General features: G+C 37.3%; 2 protein-coding genes across 2 annotated transcripts in view; both read left to right on the forward strand.

Moving 5' to 3' along the window:
• Window positions 1-96: 96 nt before the first annotated feature.
• Window positions 97-14,373, forward strand: LOC121376332 (neutral ceramidase 2-like). Its single transcript, XM_041504177.1, has 11 exons — window positions 97-130; window positions 910-1,017; window positions 2,544-2,625; window positions 4,641-4,753; window positions 6,653-6,751; window positions 6,879-6,974; window positions 8,294-8,428; window positions 10,059-10,067; window positions 12,921-12,974; window positions 13,489-13,577; window positions 14,169-14,373. Exons 2-11 carry the CDS (start codon window positions 976-978, stop codon window positions 14,371-14,373), a joined length of 924 nt encoding a protein of 307 aa, XP_041360111.1. The 5' UTR covers window positions 97-130; window positions 910-975.
• Window positions 14,374-18,179: 3,806 nt separating this feature from the next.
• LOC121375909 (orexin receptor type 2-like) overlaps window positions 18,180-23,868 on the forward strand; it is a 107,883-nt gene continuing 102,194 nt past the window's right edge. Inside the window, exon 1 of the mRNA XM_041503611.1 lies at window positions 18,180-20,767. Within this exon, the coding sequence (XP_041359545.1) occupies window positions 20,360-20,767 (408 nt within the window). The 5' untranslated portion in view covers window positions 18,180-20,359. The remainder of the gene's footprint in view (window positions 20,768-23,868) is intronic.

Below are 23,868 nucleotides of genomic sequence, written 5' to 3' on the forward strand. Positions count from 1 at the left end.
TATTTCTACGACTAAACTTGCATATTAAATATATTTTCTTGTTTAGAATATCAGTGTTTGTATATTCAATGTGTTTCTGGTCATCTTAATTGGAGACCCAACTGTATTGACAAATTACAAATATACAAGAGTAATAATGGGTGAACATGATAAACCTTAATGTACTATAGTGTAAAGAAAACAAACCTTTTATCATGAACCTTTTCAGTAACCATTTAAGTCTTTCTTTTTAAATGAAATGGCCAGTACAACAATGTAACAACAATATACAAAGTATATACTTTACTTCAACCTTCTCACTCTTTTTAAAACAAATGTCAAAAATGTTGATTTAAAAAAAAATCTGGCAATGCATTACATTTTGGTGGAATGCAATCATCAAAAATATTTAGGAGCGAGACATAGACCATTGGTAAAGCGCTCGCTTGATGCGCAGTTGGTGTGGGATCGATCCCTGTCAGTGGGCCCATTGGGCTATTTCTCGCTCCAGCCAGTGCACCACAACTGATATATCAAAGGCCGTGGTATGTGCTATTCTGCTAATCGAAAAGAGTAGCCCATGAAGTGGCCACAGCGGGTTTCCTCTCTCAATATCTGTGTGGTCCTTAACCATATGTCTGACGCCATATAACCGTAATTAAAATGTGTTGAGTGCGTCGTTAAATAAAAAAAATAGAAAATAAAAATTCATCCGAAATAAACGAAAAAATATATATTTGGTAGAAGAAATGTAATTGTTTCAATTAAATTTTGAACTGGTTTTGAAACTTGAGTTGTTGAATTTTATTGTAAATTGTTATATTGTTACTGTGATATTTCTATTTTTTTTCACAGCTCTTTGCACTGTTTTAATATAATTGGTGAATTTTTTCTATTGATTTTGATCAAAACTACTATGTTTTGTTTTAGTACCTGTATGATGCTGCCACAAAACCGATCTCAGGACCAGTAGATTTCCGTCACAGCTATGTAGACATGCCAAATGTCAAAGTCTCTTCACTCAACTCGACTGGAAATGTATGTATACTATGTAGGCCTATTACGTCAAATAGAAAATGTTAGTTTTTTCCAGTCCCTTCAAGGGATTAAATGTGATTCAAGTGGCGGGACGAAGCCCAGTGGTAAAGTGCATGCCTGATGCGCGGTCGGTTTAGTATTGATCCGCATCTGTGGGCCCTTTCTCATTCCAGCCAGTGCATCAGTACTGGTATATCAAAGGCCATGGTATGTGCTATCCTATCTGTGGGATGGTACATGTAAAAGATCCCTTGCTACTAATGAAAAAATGTAGCAGGTTTCCTCTCTATGACTGTGTCAAAATGACCATAGGTTTGACATCCAATAGCAGATGATTAATAAATTAATGTGCTCTAGTGGTGTCATTAAACAAAACAAACTTCTTTAAAATTCACTTTTCTTTAAGTGCCAATTACGTTGTATATTTGACCCACATACTAGTATTTTACCACATCTCGCCTTAATATTAAGTTTAAAAGTAAACAATTTAATTGTAATTTGCTTTTGTTTACAAAACGCTCTAACAGATGGCATTTACATAACATCAATCCATCATCAACAACAAAAACAACAACAAAAAAAAAGATGATGGATGTCTGACATCAAGGATTGTCAAAATAAAACTCAAACAAAAATTCTATTTGCCACATGCATCTGGCAATGTGAATTTTGAACCCCTGCTCTTCATGAATTATAGGCTCTAGACAAAACTGTAATAGTCTTGAGATCAATCCCTGTTGATGGGAACATTGGGCTATTTCTCGCTTCAGCCAGTGCACCATGACTTGTATATCAAAGGCCATGGTTTGTGCTTTTTGTCTGTGGGATGGTGCATATAAAAGATCCCTTGCTACTAATGGAAAAATGTAGCTGGTTTCCTCTTTAAGACTCAAAATTACCAAATGTTTGACATCCAATAGCTGATGTTTAATAAATCAATGTGCTTTAGAGATGTCTGTTGTTTCTTTCATTGTTTCTCATTTCATTTGTAAATGCTTTATTTCCTGATCTGTGATTGTAGTAGTTTGTTGTTCAGGGCAGGATTTAGCTTAGTCAGTTGAGTGCTCGCTTGAGGTGCATGCATCACAGGATCGAATCACCTTGGTGGATCTATTCAGCTGATTGGGTTTTTTTTTCATTCCAACCAGTACACCACAACTGGAGAAATGCTGTAGTATGTGTTTTCCTGTTTGTGGGGAAAGTGCATATATCCCTTGCTGCATTAGAAAAAATGTAGCAGGTTTCCTCTGATGACTACGTGTCGAAATTACCAAATGTTTGACATACAATAGCCGATGATTGATTAATCAGTGTGCTCTAGTGGTGTTGTTAAACAAAACAAACTGTAACTTTAATTTGTTGTTCAGTAGGGACTGCATTTTTTATTTAATATTTTAACAGTAAAAAAGGAAGAACAAATTTATACTGCTGCTGAAGTTGTAAGATATAAAATATTTGGCTGGGAATCGTTTGACCTTATATTATGACATGCTAGAATACTAAATCTGTGGTAATTTGTTTTATAGATTTCTCTTTGTAAACCCGCTATGGGGTACAGTTTTGCAGCTGGCACGACTGATGGTCCAGGCATGTTTGATTTTAAACAAGGTAAGCTTTTTACAGTATTACTGTCTGTTAATTTTGTCTGTAGTCATTTTAAGAATATTTACAAATGAATTATTTTTGGGGTAATCTGTGTGATCTGGTGTTTAAAAAATATTTTATTATGATAGGGTTTGTAACAGGCCAACAACTGCTTATAAGAATAAATCGGTTTTATTTGTTTACCAGTCTCACTGCACCATTTTTGCTCCTTGTGTTGGTAACCAAAGGTATGTTAAAAACCAAGGGCCAAATTTACAAGGCCTGTTTTTATCAAACAGTCGTACATATTAACTACATACATTTATTATACTTAAACACCTGGGGGGTTTTAAGAGTAGGACGAAACTTATTTCTTATTTGTAACAAAATTAAAGTAAATTTACCTCTATCCGATAGCGTATCATTTGGTATATCAAAGGTTGTGGCATGTGCTATACTCTGTAGAATGTATTTTTCATGCTGGGGTATAATTAAACATTCATTCATTCATTCTGTGGTATGATGCATATATAAACAATCCCTTTTTTACTAACGGGACAATTGGTTTCCTTGGAAGACTGTCAGAATATAAAATATTAGAAATTCAATAGCAATCGTCAATTGATGGAAAAGAAAGAAAGAAATGTTTTATTTAACGATGCACTCAACACATTTTTATTTACGGTTATATGGCGTCAGACATATGGTTATGGACCACACAGATTTTGATAGGAAACCCGCTGTCGCCACTACTCTTTCCGATTAGCAGCAGGGGATCTGTTATTTGTGCTTCTCACAGGCAGGATAGCACAAACCATGGCCTTTGTTGAACCAGTTATGGATCACTGGTCGGTTCAAGTGGTTTACACCTATCCATTGAGCCTTGCGGAGCACTCACTCAGGGTTTGGAGTTGGTATCTGGATTAAAAATCCCATGCCTCGACTGGGATCCGAACCCAGTACCTACCAGCCTGTAGACTGATGGCCTAACCACGACACCACCGAGGCCGGTCCAACTGATGCATGTCCTGTAGAGGTGTTCTTTAAAAAAAAAAAAAAAAAAAAGTTCTCTGATGTACACCATTAAAGGGTGTGTACTACCAAATCAAATCCCATAGACGACAGTATTAACGTGTGGCTAAAACTCCTACCTGCAGCTTATCAGTTGACATAAACGCCACAGATATAAATGCTACCACCCTTCCTCCTTTGAAGTGAATCAGAAAAAAAAAAAATGAGGGTCAGGTTGCACATTTCAGAGATAACTGGTAGTGTCTATGACTACCCCAGCTCCAAACAAAATTTGAGTACTGTTTTTTGCAGTTACCAGTGTTCAAAATTGATTTTTTTTTGCAGTATCCCAATTGGATACCAACATTTTAAAATCTGGTATCCCACTTGATAATTTAGTATCCCACTTTCGGATATGGTAACCTGATATTCAAATATGAAGCAAGCCAATTTTAATTTTATTAAATAGAAAAAGGCTGTATTGGTTGAAAACATAATGGCTACTTGCCTTTTCTGTGTATTTCAGTGAGGAAATATTGTTATGGCATAGCTTGAAACTACTGTTAACTTCGCCGGTAAATGACGACTTTATTGGTGCAACAAATATTTTTTTTTACAAAACATTATATGGTATCCTGGCGGGATACTGGGTTCTTGAAGTCTGGTATCCAAAATTAAAATCTGCTATCCCCGGGATATCAGGATACTGTTAATCTCAAACACTGGTTACCACATACATGCTCCAAGCACAAGGCTACTTGACAGTTGTACTAGATGAAATAAAATTGCATGTATTTTTTTGCCCAGATAAAACTAATTTTATTTTTACAACCAACACGCTCACATTTATCACCAATACCAGGACTTGTGGTGTTAACCTCTATCAAACATTGGGTGCACCAGCCGGAAGTTATTTGGTTTAGTACTACCTAAACATGTTTTTGAATTTACCAATAATTTAGACGTCAGAAAAAACTATTGTACAACAACACAAGTGTGTATAAAAGTACTGGTTTTCCGTTCTCTAGGTAAAACTTCAACAAACATATTCTGGAACACTGTCCGCAATCTGCTGCAAAACCCAACAGCAGCTCAAGTTGCCTGTCATCACCCAAAGCCCATACTGCTTGATACTGGCGAGGTACATGTAACTACAAAACACTATTTGATACTTGGAGATTATTATATGAGCAAGTGTAATCATTTCTTTATTATCAATGTTATTATGTATGAATAAAGACTGTTGGGAGATGACCAAATGACGGCATTTTCAGATATGTCATTTTAATAAGCGACATCTTGTAAGAATTATTTATATCTACCTTTATAGAAAAGTACATCTAATGACCGATGAATGACAAGACAAAATAAAGTTACAATGAATGTTACTTTATTAAAGGGGACACACCCTAGTTTTTAAACAATAAGGCATATTTTTTTACTATTAGAGCCATTTTGATAACTGAAATTATACTTTATTTAGATTTTATTGTTTGTTATCCATTTTCGTACATTCGAAGTGTTTTGTGATCCCAATATCATAAAATGCATTTCTCATATTTTTAAAAACGTGCGTGCGTCTGAGAAGTAACAGTTATAGTCAAGTTTTAGTCTATTTTTAGAGTGTATTTCACCATTTCAAAGTCACACACTCAATTGTAACTTTATCCAAATGTTATACAGGTTTGTAGATTAACTAAACTTAGTGTGCATTTTCATGGGCTGAAACTAGGGTATGTTCCTTCAATGAAATATAAAATGTGATTATAAATTTCACATACAGAGAGCTAAGACTGGGGGAAACAAGGTCATGTTATGTATGATGTTTTCTAACATTACATCATTGGTTGGTCATGTGATTACTATTACAATTGTGCTTTGGATGGTTTTTATTTTAACTCTGTTGTGTTGAACCATGTGAATAATAAAAATAATTACAAGCTTTATTATTAAAATATAAAACTTGGTTACTGGGATCAGAATAAGTATGAAAAGTGTGTATCTCCAATCGTGTTTGAAAAACACTAATATGGGTTTATTTCTCGAAACAATCGTTTGCATGTCAGTTTTTAAAATGGGTGTGTACATGTTTTTTTTTAATGTAGACATTTGGCTTTTGCTATTAAACTTTAATTATGTATGGCAATTTGTGTTGTAGATTAGTTTCCCATATCTATGGCAAACACAGATTATTGAAGTGCAAATCTTGAGACTTGGTCAGTTGGCCATCATTGCTGTTCCAGCAGAGTTCACGTATGTTTTCATGTCTTTCACCATTACATCCATTTCTTTAACCATTACATGCATTTCTTTTTGTCTATGGCAAGTATACATAATAGTACACCTATAAAATCACTGGCATAGTGTATTGCTAGTGTCATAGTAACACATTGCTATAACAATTAGAGACATTTAGGCTTAAATTTTGTCTTCCATTTGAAAATGTAGCGAGTTTCTTCTCTGACTGTCAATGACCAAATGTTTGACATCCAGTAGCCAATGATTAATAAATAAATGTGCTCTAGTGGGGGGCGGGACTTGGCCCAGTGGTAAAGTATTCGCTCGATCTGGGATCGATCCCCGTCGGTGTGCCCATTGGTCTATTTCTCCTTCCAGCCAGTGCACCACGACTGGCATATCAAGGGCCATGGTATGTATTACCCTGTCTGTGGGATGGTGCATATAAACCATCCCTTGCTGCTAATAGAAAAATGTAGCGGGTTTTCTTTCTAAGACTGTCAGAATTACCATATGTTTGACATCCAATAGCCGATTATTAAATCAATGTGCTCTAGTGATGTTGTTAAACAAAACAAACTTTCTGTGCTCTAGTGGTATGGATAAACAAAACAAACTTTAACTTTGTCTTCCATTGGGTAATACTAATTATTTTAAAATCTCATAATGGATGGAAAAAATTATCAAATGTTTGACATCCAGTAGCTGATCATGAATAAATCAATGTGCTCTAGTGGTGTCGTTAAACAAAACCAACTGTTAACTTTTAATACCATACAGATTTTCTATATTGTTATTGCAGACACTAAAAGCTGGTGGTTTTCCTGCTGACACCTTATCTGTTATTGCTGGTTTGTCCAATGATTATGGCGATTATGTTGCAACATATGAAGAATACCAGGTAAGTAACTGAGTAAAAATATCCATTTGATGGTTTGTGACTACAAAAATTGATTTCAGGTTTATTGAATATTTATTTGTTGGTTTATCTAAATTTTATTTTATTTTATTTTTATTTATTTTTTCAGATTCAGAGGTATGAAGGGGCATCTACTATTTTTGGTCCTCGGACCCTTGATGGATACATCCAGAATTTCAAGATTCTCGCAGAAAATATGGCTACGGTTAGTTAGGCAAATTTAGTTATTCAAAACTAGACAAATTTGAAAGAGAAATGATGATCCTACAACTTATCTCTATTCTGAATTTCAAGCATCCTGCTGGGGATATGCAGTCCTTCTGCCAGGTGCCCCTGTGCCTGGCAGAATTTAAATTTTGAGTGAAAGTCCTTGTCCATCTGTGATATTTGTATTTTTGCATGGTTCTTTACACTGTTTTTATTTCAATCTTGGTTGATGTTGATCATCACTTTTTTGTTTGCATTACCCCTTTGACACCCCGATGTATTTTCGTGCTGGGGTACATCATTCATTCTGCCAAAGGATGTGGTAGTGTACTGTTTTTCTGTCCCCTTTTCCCCAAGACTGGTCTTTGGAAAATTGCCTATAAAAGATCCTTTGCTGGTTTTTCATTTGGAGTAGCCCATGTAGCAGCAGCAAGCCTCTTCTTTCTCTTTGTTGACCAAATGTCTAAATAACCATGTGTTTGTCACCAAATAGGGAGTGGGATTTAGCTCAGTCGGTTAAGTGCTCGCTTGAGGTGCTTGTGTCGCAGGATTGAATCACCTCTGTAGATCCATTCAGCTAATTGGATTTTTTCTCTCATTCCAACCAGTACACCACAACTGGTCAAAGGCCATGGTATGTGCTTTCCTGTCTGTGGGAAAGTGCATATAAAAGATCCCTTGCTGCATAACGAAAAATCTAGCGGGTTTCCTCTGAAGACATACCAAATGTTTGACATCCAGTAGTCGATGATTAATCAATGTGCTCTAGTGGTGTCGTTAAGCAAAAACAAACTAACTTTAGTCACCAAATAATCAATTTAAAATGTGTTGAGGTGACAATAAGCAAATCTTCCTTTGTCTTTCTGCCAGAGTTCCTATCTAACTAGAACAGATGTTAATGAATTAGTGTTAGTAGTCACTGTTACAATATACTATAACTAATTATAAGCAAAGAATCTTTTTATGTTAATAAATGTGTATTAGCCAACTGGTGAGTTGGCATTTTGAAAAGTAATATTTTATGCCATTGGAAGTTGTTATACTAAATCTCTTACCAATTCTGTTTTTAAATTGGTTGTTTCTTTCCTAAAATTATCTTATTTCTTCAGCTTATTGCTTTCTTTTTCTCTTGAAGATAGACTTACCTTTACCAATACATTTTTCATGCCGAGGTGTCGTTAAGAATTTATTTATTCCTTCCTTCATTGTTCTTTGAGGTCTCTTTTCCAAATGACAGAATCTCCAACTTCTACAGCTTGAAATTAGTGACATTTTAATTCTAACTGAAAATTGTATTTAATTTTATTTCTTTCCCAGGGAGTTCCTTCAGAACCAGGTCCCAACCCACCTAACTTGCTGAGCAAACAGCTTTCATTTCTTCCACCTGTCATATTTGACAGGCCTCCACTGGGCAAGCATTTTGGAGATGTCCTTGTGGATTGTCAGAAGACATTGTCAAGTAAAGACATTTATACATGCAGTGGAAGAGAAATGTGATATTTATCGTCTCTTTTGAAAAGACGGTCGTGAGAGGTCCTGACCTCAGATAAGGCAGGGCTTCTAGAAATTTTTTTAAATCCACTAGCCATGGGATCGGTGATTTAAAACATTTACTAGCAACGATTAAAAATTCACTAGCCCTACTTCTCTTTAAGTTAATAAAATTTAACTAAATAATAGTAATAATCAGATAGTCACCTAAAAAGGGAGATACAGCTTAAAAACACTAACATTGGGGTTTCAGGTGGGGGCAGGATATATATATTTACAAAATAGACTTGACTGCAACATTTGACCCAAAAATTTCACTAGCCGTCAGGCATGGCAATAGTAGTTATTTACTAGCTCAACATTGAATATCACTAGCCATGGGAGTGGGGCTACCATAATCTAGAAGCCCTGGACAAGGTGATAGACTGTCATTTAGTACAACTCCGCATAGATCTTCATGCAAATAGTGTGCACATGGTTCTTTTGATTTAAATTTTTAAATGGGGGGGGGGGGGGGGAATACTTGCTGTTAATTCTTATGATTAATATTAGCAACATAATTTAACAAAAAATATATATTTTAATAATTTTGTTGAGCCTTGAATATGTTTCTAATATTGTTTATGTAAACTTCATTGATGTGTGGCATAGGAATGCAAAGTTTCATTGATAAATAGCAAAATGAAGTGACCACAATATGACATAATTTTGTTAATTGACTCATTTGGTAAGCGATGTCATTTTCCTGGTCTTTAATCTCTGCATTTTCATGTCTTGTTTAGTTACTTTGGAAGTAATGGTACGACTTCAACTGACTATCGAAGATCGAGGAAGGGCTATTGCTTGGCTTCAGGATGGCAATACGCAAACAAATGTTGCTCTGAGACTTGGTGTCAGTCAGAGTGTCGTTGGCCGACTGTGGCAACGATACCAAGCAACGAATTCTGTTCGAAATCGTCCACGTTCGGGAAGACCCCGAAGCACTACAAATAGAGAGGACCGCTACATCACCAATAAGGCTCTACGTCAACGCACAACCACTGCACGCCGATTACGTGACAATCTGCGGACTGCGACTGGAACTCGAGTGTCTTGATCAAACCATACGCAATCGTCTGAGAGCCAATAATCTACGCTGCCGTCGCCAGGCTGTTCGACCACCACTCCTACCACGTCACAGAACGGCCAGACGTCGCTGGTGCACGCTTCATCTGCGGTGGCAACGTGTTCAGTAGGGTCGAGTGATGTTCACTGATGAGTCCAGGTTTAGTCTCCAGTTCAACGACGGTCGGGTTCGTGTCTGCAGACGTCCTGGGGAGCGCTTCGCTGACGTTAACGTTAGACAACGTCACCGGTTCGGTGGTGGCAGCGTCATGGTGTGGGCGGCATCTCTATCCACCACAGGACCCCCCTCTATGTGGTGGATGGCAATCTGAATGGAATCCGCTATCTGAATGAGATTATCCGGCCGTTGGTTCTCCCAGGCCTTCAGCAAATTGGCGGCGGGGCAGTTCTGCAGGATGACAATGCCAGACCCCACCGCGCCAGGTAATATTTCCTCCCGTTACCCCCCGATATATACTAATAAATTTATTTTCAAGTATTTGCAAAAATTGTAATGTAATAAATTAACTATATGAGGTAAGTATGCTAACAAATATCTTACCACCAAATTAGCTATTATGAATCCAAAAAGTCAAGCGAGGTAACGTATCAACACAAGTATGTCGGCCATTGTTGTCATAACTGAAAATACTGTATTCTACAAGTATACTTACGATTAAAAGGTGTATTCTTTGGCGATTGCTTTCAGAAGCTCCGCAAATATTTCTTTCTTTGAAAACTGTGCTCTCCACATATATTCACACAAATGAAGTGCAAAATTACCACGAGTGCTGTGCGTACTTGGGAGCTGGCGTTTTACACACCACCATCTGTTCTCAATCAGATTTGTACACGCGTTAGACGTTGGATCCACAAAATTCTCAGAATGGTTTACTGTCTCGTGTGTATACCCAAGTCCTAACTCAGTGATTCTGTTGTAGGCAGCCCATAAATCAGAAATTATTCTAGTATTTGGCCTGAATTTTTTTTTTTTTTTTTTTTAAATATATATTTGTTTTATATTTCTTTATATTATCCCCAAAAAAACCATGCCCCATTTTTTTTATAGACGCCCCATCAAAAAAATCCCTCTTTAGATTGACAGATAGAGGGGGGTAACGGGAGGAAAACTTTCCACCTTCATGATCTGGGTCAACGTCTTATGGCAGAGTGGCAGGCCATTCCCCAAGAGTTCTTCAGACGTCTGATCAACAGCATGAGGCAACGATGTGTCGAGTGTATTCGTGCCAGGGGTGGATTCACACACTATTAAACGAATGTTCTAATGTGTAAAATCCATGTTTGACAACCTTCAACTTTGACAGCATGTCATGTGACTTTCTTGTATACAGTGACGTTTATTTGTGTTTTTTTGTAAATATGGAACAATAAATAAAATATTTGGTGTAGTTTACATCATCAATCTAATACACTCTGAAACTTATTTGGTTATAAATTTTTGACCCTTAAATTCTTGTGAGTATTTTCTGAATGTCAATTATATTAGCTAGACCATAATGTCACGCATGTTATTGTTCCATTTTGACGAAAGTGGGTCTAAGCAACCCATAAATGAATTAAAATCCACTGTCATTGACACTGTCGACTAGTTCTAATGGCGAAAACATGCTTACATTTGCACGTAAATTAGGGCGAAAGCGAAAGGTCTGCTAAGTGCCCATAACTTGCTTTTTCACAAAGCGCTTCATTTGCACGCTTTGCATGTGTATTCCATGTTCCCAATGCTAAATTTTCCATATAATTGGAGCTTGTGTTCGTGTATGGTGCACACTCCAAATTCGACAATGGTACGACGTCAACTGACTATCGAAGATCGAGGAAGGGCTATTGCTTGGCTTCAGGATGGCAATACGCAAACAAATGGTGCTCTGAGACTTGGTGTCAGTCAGAGTGTCGTTGGCCGACTGTGGCAACGGTACCAAGCAACGAATTCTGTTCGAAATCGTCCACGTCCGGGAAGACCCCGAAGCACTACACATAGAGAGGACCGCTACATCACCAATATGGCTCTACGTCAACGCACAACCACTGCACGCCGATTACGTGACAATCTGCGGACTGCGACTGGAACTCGAGTGTCTGATCTAACCATACGCAATCATCTGAGAGCCAATAATCTACGCTGCCGTCGCCAGGCTGTTCGACCACCACTCCTACCACGTCACAGAACGGCCAGACGTCACTGGTGCACACTTCATCTGCGGTGGCAACGTGTTCAGTGGGGTCGAGTGATGTTCACTGATGAGTCCAGGGTTTAGTCTCCAGTTCAAAGACGGTCGGGTTCGTGTCTACAGACGTCCTGGGGAGCGCTTCACTGACATTAACGTTAGACAACGTCACCGGTTCGGTGGTGGCAGCGTCATGGTGTGGGGCGGCATCTCTATCCACCACAGGACCCCCCTCTATGTGGTGGATGGCAATCTGAATGGAATCCGCTATCTGAATGAGATTATCCGGCCGTTGGTTCTCCCAGGCCTTCAGCAGATTGGCGGCGGGGCAGTTCTGCAGGATGACAATGCCAGACCCCACCGCGCCAGGGTGGTAACGGACTTTCTCAGACAACAAGGTATCGCCAGGATGTATTGGCCAGCATATTCGCCTGACTTGGCCCCAATAGAGCACGCCTGGGACGAATTAGGCAGGAGAGTTCGGGATAACCATGCCCCTCCGGCCAACCTTCATGATCTGGGTCAACTTCTTATGGCAGAGTGGCAGGCCATTCCCCAAGAGTTCTTCAGACGTCTGATCAACAGCATGAGGCAACGATGTGTCGAGTGTATTCGCGCCAGGGGTGGATTCACACACTATTAAACGAATGTTCTAATGTGTAAAATCCATGTTTGACAACCTTCAACTTTGACAGCATGTCATGTGACTTTCTTGTATACAGTGACGTTTATTTGTGGTTTTTTGTAAACATGGAACAATAAATTAAATTTTTGGTGTAGTTTACATCATCAATCTAATACACTTTGAAACTTATTTGGTTATAAATTTTTGACCCTTAAATTCTTTTGAGTAGTATATATATAAATGGTCTCACATGGAAACGTGTTTAGTATTCTCTATATCTAAAAATGAAATGCACAATTTCTGTTGTGTTTTAAGATGGTTAATTTTTAGCAAAGAATACATTTAAGGGCCACAGAAGTAAGCATTTTAAACATGAATATACTGATTGCATTATTTAAAAATGAAATGCACAAATTGTGGTTGAAAACTCAAATTCTATTATGGTAATTTAGGATGGTCTGTTTATAGCAAACAGTATATTTAATGGCAGCAGTTGAATTATTTTTTATTTGTGATTTGGGTTTTTTGTTTTTAGAATTCTTCAGTGAATGTCACATTTGTCAGTGCTAACCCTCGGAATAGCATAGGGGTAAGTTTTAACATTCTCTTTGTACAGAAGATGTCTCAGACTGATTTTAGTATAAAATGTTCAAGGTATCTGAAAAAAATTGGTTCAAGTGTGGTGTGCCAAATGAACAACCAGTTCTCTTTTAAAGACTACGTAGTCACAACAATACAGTGACAATACAGTAAGGGCGCTGTGTAATGTTGGAAGTTATGCCTAAATGACTTGTGCATTTGTATTTTTGGGGTGTGCAGACATACACTAACTACATCATTGTCTGAAGTGCATGGGGGGTAATTCTGCATATAGTAGATTTGATATGTTCAGTTTGAATATTTTTGTTTTAATTGTCTATAATAAAATTTGTTTGGTTGAATATTTTAAGATGTCATTGGCTTAGCACAAACTGGATGTTTTAGAACACATCTGTTTTGATTTTGTAACGGTGTGTCTAGCAACTTTGACACCCAACAGCCAATAGTTTTTCATGTTAGGGTTTCGTTAAACATTCCTTCAATCTTTTTTCTTTTTCTTTTAGCAAACTAGTAAAACATTTCTAACTGTGGAGATGTTGAAAAATGAAGGTAGATGGGAAGTAATGGCTACAAATGCTAACTGGGAAACAAAGTGAGTGTTTCAGTTTATTGTAAATAATAAAGGATATTCATCAGCCAGTTGTTCACAATCGTGCTCTGGTTAACGTAATCTAGATGTTCTACCAATAATGTGGCTTTAAATATCCCTTTGAACTCCACTGTGTACAGACCAAGGTTAGCAGTCAGTGTAAGAAAAATGGGTGTACAACATTAAGAGCAAAGTATGTTCCGAATAAAATTTGATAGTCAGTTTTGTAGTGGTTTTTAGTATATTTTAATGTAGAAATTAAGTGCAATGAGGCTTGAGATTTGCAATCAATCAGGTTGGACAGCTTTGCCATTAGTGAAACTGATTAATATTTTCATTAAAAAGACATTTAGATCATTAACCAGGTTGCTATTTATCTTTGTATAAAGCTATTATATAGTTTGTGTGGGAATTCTTAGGAGGAAAAAAGGATTTGATTTGTAATTGAAGAATAACTGGTATTGTGACACTTTTTAGTCGTTTATGGGTTTGAAATGTTCTTTAATGGTAAACAATATCTGAATTTTGTACAACTTTGTTTTACTTTCGTACTATTTGACTGACTTCTTTCTTTCATTTATTTCATATTTGCAGGTTTGAGTGGCGAATAACCAGTATGCTACTGGGTGAGAGTTCAGCAACCATCACGTGGGATATCCCATCCTACATGGCTCCAGGGACCTATGTTATCAAAATCTTTGGCTACAGCAAGAGTTTGTTTGGCAAGAGTTTGTCTGGAACGATTACGCCATTCTCAGGGAGATCCAGTACCTTTAATGTGCTGGCAAGCCGAGCTTAAACCTGAAGCAATTCACAGGTTAAGGGATATTGAATTGTTATTAAATTGTGTTATTAAATTAATGGTGGCCTTTTTATAGGTATTGCCTGCCCATTATTATTTTTATTTTTTGGTACTTTGAATTGAAACCATACACTTACATATATACATTGAATCTTAATATTTGTAAGAAGCCCAAACTGGATTTTGTCTACAAAAAATATATTTTAGGAAATAAAATGAAATTTAACCTAGTACAAATAGTAGAACAATCAGAAACACGTTTAATATACACTCACTAACATTTTATGCAGAAAAATATGTTTGATATGTAATTACAATCGTAAAAAGGTCTCTGTTAGTCGATAACATTTAAAAAGTTGCAGCAAACTCGGGAATGTCCCTTTAATACAGGCGCTTTAGCAGCCGGCTTAGATGTACTTGAAAACTCAGTCGCAACCTTTATAGGAATTACACCTGTGTTATCGTCCATTTGCGTCAAAAGAGACTCGAATGAATGGCATGTAACTATATAATTAATAATATTAAAACTCAAATAAAAGCAAGATATTACGTTTTAAACCAAAACGAATTCACATAACATTTTAAAAACCCCAAATATTTATTTGTATATTAAAATATTTCTTAATAAATTACCATCAAATTAAATAGATCAAATTTCATTTTTAATACACGGGTTGGTATGAGTTTTAAACTGCATAACATGTTTTTATATTACAGTTAACGTTTTAGTTATATACTTACAATTAATTAATCAGTTCACTTTTGATGCAAAAACAAAATGTACTATAGATTTGTTTTTCATACTGAATGCACGTTTAATGGTATACCCCGTCGAAAATAACAGAATATGATTAAATTATTGAATGAATTGCTAGTATACATACATTTGTATGAGAATTATGTGCATAAATTATTAAAACAAAGTAAATACAGGTAGGCCTGTGTTGGTAGTTTTGATATTGAAACATTCGTGACAATCACAATCGCGCCACAATTAAATGTCCTTTAACAATGATCAGTTATAAATGACAAACAACTCAGATGTCTGTTTAATAAAGTATATTATTAAGTATTGCAAATATATAATATTGTGGGAATTTAATTATCTATCCTATATGTCATACTAACGACTCGTATCGGACGATCCTTGTCTGGGCTTCATTTACGAATTCGTGGAACCGAAACCCGGTTCTCTACACGTTCGTGATCGTGATCGGAATTACCGGGAACCTGCTCGTGTACGTGGCCGAATATATCCATTTGTAAACATATATTTGTATTGTTTTCATTAATTATAAAGTGCAACGAAGCAAACAAATGCAATGTAGGAGACAGATTTCCCCATCCCATTATGATTAATTAAATTGGTATTGATGGTAGTAAAACTAGTTGTTGCTGCTGGTGGTGTTGTCTTCAACTTAAAAATAGTATTTGTAGTGCTTGTCATAAGAAGGTTTATGTATTAAATAATTTATGTTAGATGCAAATATAAATTTATATATTAACGATATACATTGAACTGAAATATATGACCACTCCAGCAGAATGATTTCACGTGAAAACCTGGTTAAAAACCAATTTTACACCGCCTCTATACCAAATCTTGTTCCAAACAGGAGTAAAAATATATTAACAAAAGGATGCATTTTATCAATCATTTTGTTCGGAAATTAATACTACATATACATCTAGATTTACATTCGTTCATGAATATAGTAGCACATATCTCAAATGATTTCAGTTCTTATATAAAACATTACAGATCATTAATATAGCAGCACATATCTCAAATGATTCCAGTTCTTATATAAAACATTACAGATCATTAATATAGCAGCATATATCTCAAATGATTCCAGTTTTTATATAAAATATTACAGATTATTAATATAGCAGCACATATCTCAAATGATTTCAGTTCTTACATAAAACATTACAGATCATTAATATAGCAGCACATACTGGTATTTCATTGCAGTTCAGTTCAGTTCTTGTATACAGCATCACAATTTGTGAATGTAGTAGCACATATTTCAATTCAGTTCATTTCAGTTATTTGTATACAATATCACATTTTGTGACTGTTTCATTTCAGTTCTAGTATAGAACATACCATCTCAGTCCATTATTAGTTAATTTTGTATAAGACTAAACGATCATGGATATAACAACATGTCGTTACGTTTCTTGTTCAGGATATTACAGTTCATAAGCATACTAGCAGATGGCACATATTAATATTATTAGATCTTGGGTGGCAGTTTCTAAGATTTATTTGTAGTTCATAATTATCAGCTGATATATTAGGGTTTTGAGGATTTTTGTTTATTTATTGATTTTTTTTTTATTGATTTTTTTTTTTGGGGTGGAGGGGGTGCGTTGTAGGTGTGGGTTTTTAGTGTTTTTGGTGGATTTGTTTTGTTTGGATTTTTTGGAGGGGGTGGGGGGCCTTTAAGATGTTACAGATAAAGCTAATAATGAGTTCATATCATAGAACGCACTCTCTATTTCCGCCGGATAGCGTCCAGTCCCCCTGAGGGTACCGTGCTTGACGTCTCACCGTGCTGACTGGCGGTGTGTCCAGACATACTAAACCTGGATTATGGCTGAAAAGTGGCATCAACAACACGGTATGCGAGAGTGAGGAAAACATGTCCTTGTCTTTCCATTCACTGTCTCTTACATGACCCTTTAATGCTCGATGATCAAAGCAAAGACGCCCTTTAATTCTCAATTATCGCAGTATCGGCGTCACGGTGATTAATTACAATCGTCTCTGAGACGCCTGATTATTTAATCCCCATTGGGCACTGCACAGGCTAGGACCTTGTTTAGAGACCAGGTTAAACAATCACAAGTAGAAGAAGAAGTTTGTTTTGTTTAACGACACCACTAGAGTACATTGATTTATTAATCATCGGCTATCAGATGTCAAACAATTGGTTATTCTGACTTATAGTCTAAGGAAACCCGCCACATTTTTCCATTAGTAGCAAGGGATCTTTTATATGCACCATCTCGCAGACAGGGTAGCACATACCACGGCCTTTGGTATACGAGTCGTGGTGCATTGACTGGAACGAGAAATAGCCTAATATGTCCACCGATGGGGATCAATTCCTAGACCGACCGAGCATTAATAAGTAATACGTGACTTCAATTCATATTTGCTCTACTATTATCTGTAGGAGAGGGGATTTCGTCTCAGGGGATTTGTCAAGAGAGTTGTGTGAAAGAAGTTTGCGTCTAGAGGAAGACTGATTGCAGAACAGAACAATTTTATTAGCATGTATTTCCAGCTTTACGCCACTTGACCCGTCATTGGCAAGCCATTTGTATTCTACATATATATGTCAGTGACCGCAAAACATTTATTGGACTCGTACGTGAAGAACTCCTGAAAGCAGTACATGGTAAAACGTGCAGAGCTTGACTTGTGCTGGAAGATATATTCACTGTAATTCTGGACCCCGTTCCACGAACCGATCTTAACGCTAAGATCACTTTAAGCGCATGATCGTAGCGCTAAGATCTCTTCGTGGAACTGGGCCCAGGATCTTAAAACAAAACCCAGTGCGTACAGCTATTAACAGATATAGAGATTATTATCCGAGCTTGCGTGTCGTACTGATTTTTCGAAACGACTGTCAGGATTTTTGTATTGCAAGAGCGAGAGCGAAGGTAATACATAAATCTGGTCACGGAGTTTCGTAAAATCAGTACGACACACAAGCTCGGATAATAATCTCTATATCTGTTAATAGCTGTATGCACTGGGTTTTGTTTGGAATGTCAAGCGTTTCTGGGAAGTGTATACTTTTGATTTATGGCACCTATGGTCCAGGAGAGAAAACAAAACAAAAAATACAGGAAACGGAATTATGTGTTCTAAATGAAGAACAGCTTAGACAACAAAACTGGAAAGAAGTCCTCGAAAAGCTAGTGTAATATAGTGTAGTACGTACGTAACATACGCGCCCTTTAATTAGAATGTGGGGGAAAACACCGGTAAAGGTCCTGTCTTTCCGTGACGTAATAGCGCCCAATAGACGATAGGAATTTTTGTGCTAGGTTCTCGTTAAACATTCATTCATTCTGTTAAAATAGATGAAACTACCTTTTTCTTTCGGTTCTCTATGCCTCTGAGTACTGAGTAAAATTAAAGCGAATAACTTTTAAAATAAATAAACAGCTTTCTCCAGTGATGGGAGAATATTATTTTTACTGAAAGTTTTAAATGAGGTATTGTTAGACGTGCGAGATTTCATAAAATAATAATTTTTATATTTATAGATGACATTTCCGCAAAATCAAGTTAAATTTTAAATGAAATGTCTAACAACAAACACAAACTGAACTAAAATAAGAACCTAACTAAAAGGACATCCTTAATATATTTTTAAAGAAGAAGATCACACACACACGCACACGCACGCACACACGCATATCACGCGCGCGCGCACACACGCATATCACGCGCGCGCGCGCGCACACACACACACACACACACAATTAGTTATAAATAGAGACCAGTGAAACGAAAATAAAAGTAACGTTTTACCTGTGTATGTAATACAACCTCAACAACAATACACTTTTTCTAAACGTATAACATAACTACGCACATACGTACATTATACTAACATTTTACTGGTAATAACATATGTCAGTAGACCCGCTGGTTAGTACATGTATATTTATATATAACTTAACTAGGTGTACACTACTCCGACATTATATAGGTAATAACGTGTCAGTAGACCCGCTGGTTACTACATGTGTATTTATATATAACTTAAGTAGGTGTACACTACTCCGACATTCTGAAGGTAATAACATACGGTAATCAGTCGTGTTGTTTGTAAACCGTGTGTCTTGCAGCTACTAACCGCAGCACTGTGATACACGCGCTGCCAGAAACCGAATCGCGCTATCGACGTGCATGGCACAGGGTACGTTGTTTCTCCACCAGCGGCGGCGCTGTCTCGTCTTCCGACCATTCCCACACTAGCGCTGAGTTCGGCGAACACCAATCAAGGCGGTGAAGCCAATAATAGGAGCGACCGGGCTTAGCTGACAGCGTGTAATCGAACCTATAAAGATCCCGACTATCAGTCCAGTCCTGTCTCCCAGAACTTGCCTCGTCTTTGAACAAACTCTCGGAGTGTTAAAAAAAAGATATTAATAATTTATGTCGCAATCACAACAGAAGACTTTCTTTCTTTTTTCCCCTTCTCTGTATATATAGTTGGATCGATAATGGGAGTTATGAATGGAAAATAAATGACATTATATTTTAGGCGTCCACAATTTTTTTTCTTTTCTGAAGACGGAGTGAAAAGGTTTTTAATTTGTTCACAACCTGTTGGAAGAAGATTGTGGATCGTTCGCAAAGATATCGGATTTCGTAAAAGAGGTAATATTGACTTTGTGACTTTGTGAACGCTCGAAAGAAGTCAGATTTGTATAGAGGTGATATTTGCAATATTTGGCCTTTGTGAACGCTCGAAAGAAGTCAGATGTGTATAGAGGTGATATTTGCAATATTTGGACTTTGTGAACGCTCGAAAGAAGTCAGATTTGTATAGAGGTGATATTTGCAATATTTGGACTTTGTAAACGCTCGAAAGAAGTCAGATTGGCAAAGAAGTGGTATTTGGAATATTAGGACTTTGTAAACATTTCAAAGACGTCAGATTTGCAAAGAGTTGATATTTAGAATACTAATATTTGGGCTTCGAGAACGCTTGAAAAAAAGTCAGATTGGCAAAGAAGTGGTATCTGGAATATTTGAACTTTGTGAACGCTTGAAAGAAGTCAAATTTGCAAAAGAGGTGGTATTTTGACTATGCGGACGCTTTAAAACATCAGATTTAAAAAGAGTTGATATTTACACTTTGTAAACACTTCAAAGAATACAGCTTTTTAAAGAGGTGACATTGACTTTGTGGACGCATTTTATAAACTTACTTGCTACTCTGTGATGTCTAACATAAATAACGTGTCGTGTCTGTACACGGCTGATCTTGTCTCCATGTACAACAAGAGTGTCTGTAAGTACTACCATGACCCACCGTCCGAACAGTGCTACGTATCGGACGACCATCTTCTCGACTGCATTTACCAATTCATTGAACCGAAACCCGAGGAGTGGGTCTTCACGGTTCTCTACATGTTCGTGTTCCTGATCGGAATTACCGGAAACCTGCTCGTGTGCGTGGCCGTGTGGCGGAACCGTCACCTCAGGACGACCACCAACATCTTCCTCGTCAACCTCGCCGTCGCAGACTTCCTCGTGATCATCCTCTGTCTGCCGCCGTCGTACCTGCAGACGATGACGGAGACGTGGTTTCTAGGCAACGTAATGTGTAAAATCGTCGAGTATTACCAGGTGAGCGAATCCGATGTGATAATATGTACTGTCGTGTCTATAGGGAAGTGTTCATGAAAGATTCTTTTCTATTTTGGAAGCAGTAGCCTGAAATAAGGCTTGAGCGAATCCCCGTCCTTCTCTGACTGTCTCTCTCTCTCTCTCTCTCTCTCTCTCTCTCTCTCTCTCTCTCTCTCTCTCTCTCTCTCTCTCTCTCAACCAAGTTTGGAAATAAGGAATAGCATATACTGGACACTAAATAGTTGTGGTGTAAAATGTGCTGGGATGTCGTAAAACAAACATTAAGTTAACCAAATTACGGAAATATATCCGCACAAGTAGTCTGCTGTTTGACTGTGATTATGTTATGGCAGACAGCTTGGAAGTGGCAACTAATATTAGATTGAAATTGGCAGACGAGAGCATGTAGTTTAACAACAGGTAACTTGCTAACATTGATGTGTTTTGGGGGGCAATTTCAGCCCATGCAAATGTAGTTCTTTTTGTGTAAAAATGGGTGTACTCCAGCCAGGTTTAGAGGATGTTTTTGTTCAAATTAATATTCTGGGAGAAAAAGCTACATAACAAGGGTTGTCCTTTACAAGATATGTTGTTCCTAGGCAGGTAAAGGTGGATAAAAAAACCCATTGGCCTACTGATTGATAAACGTGCTATAGCTCTAAACGCTATATGGAAATATATAGTAAAAATTGTGGTCTGTAACCTGCGTCGATGTAACAACTTACCGTTATCTTTATTCACGGCGGTACTCTAACTAATAACTAGCATTCACATCGATAGTGCTGTACCTAGCAAAAGCAAAACAAAAATAAAAAGCAATAAACTGAAATTAAATAAAATAAAACAATACACAATATACACGTAGACAAAGATATCAGTAAAGCATACAGAAATCAATAGGTTTACCACAGTAATATTCTTAATAAATGAAACAAAGTTCACCATTACCACCACACCACCACCACCACCACCACCACAACAACAACAACAACAACATCACCAACAGCAATAACAACGATAATAACAACAACAAAATAAATTTAAAAAGAAAATTAAAATAAAATAGAGAAGAAAACGAGCTGTCATTCCTGAATTATTGGAGAAGTTTGTTTCAATGACCTAATGAACTCGTTGGTTTACAGAGGCAGGGCGTAGCCCAGTGGTGCAGCGCTCGTCTGATGCGCGATCCATCTAAGATCTAAGATCGATTCCCGTCGGTGGGCCCATTGGGCTATTTCTCGTTTCAGCCAGTGCTCCACAACTGGTGTAACAAAGGTCGTGCTATGTACTATCCTGTATGTGGAATGGTACTTATAAAAGATCCCTTGCTGCTAATCGAAAAGAGTAGCCCATGAAGTGGCGACAGCGGGTCTCCTCTCTCAATATCTGTGTGGTCCTTAACCATATGTCCGACGCCATATAACCGTAAATAAAATGTGTTGAGTGCGTCGTTAAATAAAACATTTCCTCCCTTCCTTCGTTGGTTTAACGGAATGAGTTGGCCTATTGAAAACGTTCAAACATGCTGCAAGCCAAAATACACGGAATTTGAGTAGAAATCCGAGTGGTAATTTTCTCTCTCTCTCTCTCTCTCTCTCTCTCTCTCTCTCTCTCTCTCTCTCTCTCTCTCTCTCTCTCGCCATTGTCATTCAACACTTTATACGAAATACTGCAATTCCAGTACGGTTTACGTCTAAAAAGGAAACAAATACTTGGCTAATGCTACCTCAGCACGCTTTAAACCACAGCGATCTGGTGTCTAACATGTTGTTATTGCGACAACACGTGATCTGTGGTGAGAGAGGAAATCCGTTATTGCCACAGAAAGGTTATTTCTACTGAATAACATGCAACAAGAGATCTTTTGTACGCATTTTAGCTAGAGACATGACAGCACATAACGTGGAAGTCCGCATCTTAGTCACAGCTCGAAATAGGAAGCAGAATATGGCAGGCTGTTATTCTTTTAAAGTAGCAATAAAACATTTCCTTCCTTCCTTCGTTAGTTTAGCGGAATAAGTTGGCCTATTGAAAATGTTTAAACATGCTGCAAGCCAAAATACACGGAAGTTGAGTAGAAATCCGAGTAGTAATTATTTTTCTCTCTGTCTCTCTCTTCTTTAAATAACTCAATCTGTAACACAAAATCCGTCCATGTCATTCGCAGGAACACGTAGCCCCCGTGACGTCATCGTCATTGTCATTCAACACTTTATACGAAGTACTGCAATTCTAGTACGGTTTAAGTCTTAAAAGGAAACGAATACTTGGCTAATGCTACCCCAGCACGCTTTAAACCACAGCGATCTGATGTCTAACATGTGGTTATTGCGACAACACGGGATCTGGGGAGAGAGAGGAAATCCGTTATTACTTCTACTGTCCAATAACATGCAACAAGATATCTTTTATACGCATTTTAGCTAGGGACATGACAGCACATCATGGAAGTCCGCATCTTAGTCACAGCTCGAAATAGGAAGCACGTGGTGAGGGGAGGGTTTACGATTGTGTAATATTTCGAACCCTGATCAACCAACCTTTGTAAGAAGACCCGTTCTTTTCACGGGATCCAGTATATTTATTTTTTTATTATTTTTTTTAAACATGATTTATTATCACGGTGACCAAGAACGAACAAAGTGGGGAATATATAAATGATATATATGGTATATTCATTAAATTAATATATCTAGAGTTCGATTTCTTGATATCGCGAATCCAATGTCTTGATAGCAAGAATTCTGTGTGGCAATATACAGAATTCTGTTCATTAGTGACAAAATGACATGATTAAATGAAATACCGTTTCAATAGTGAAACAGCACCCCATAGTTTGTTTTTTTCTTAAGTTATTCGACATAAAATACTCCCTTTTTTAACTTTGCCCATAATTGTTGGTGTTTTAAGTGCATTAGGTTTTATCTCGACTTCGGGGGCCGTGTGACTGAAAGTAATAAAGATATGGTGCTTTGTCAGTTTAAACCATTTTGTTCTTTGAAGTCAGTGTTGGCGAATACCGCATTTCAATCAATTCTCTGCTCTTCGCATATGAAGATTAATGGCTGGCGTTCTCGCTCACGTTGTTCTCCATAAGCTAA

This window comes from Gigantopelta aegis, chromosome 6 (genome assembly GCF_016097555.1).
Source record: "Gigantopelta aegis isolate Gae_Host chromosome 6, Gae_host_genome, whole genome shotgun sequence".
NCBI lineage: Eukaryota > Metazoa > Mollusca > Gastropoda > Neomphalida > Peltospiridae > Gigantopelta > Gigantopelta aegis.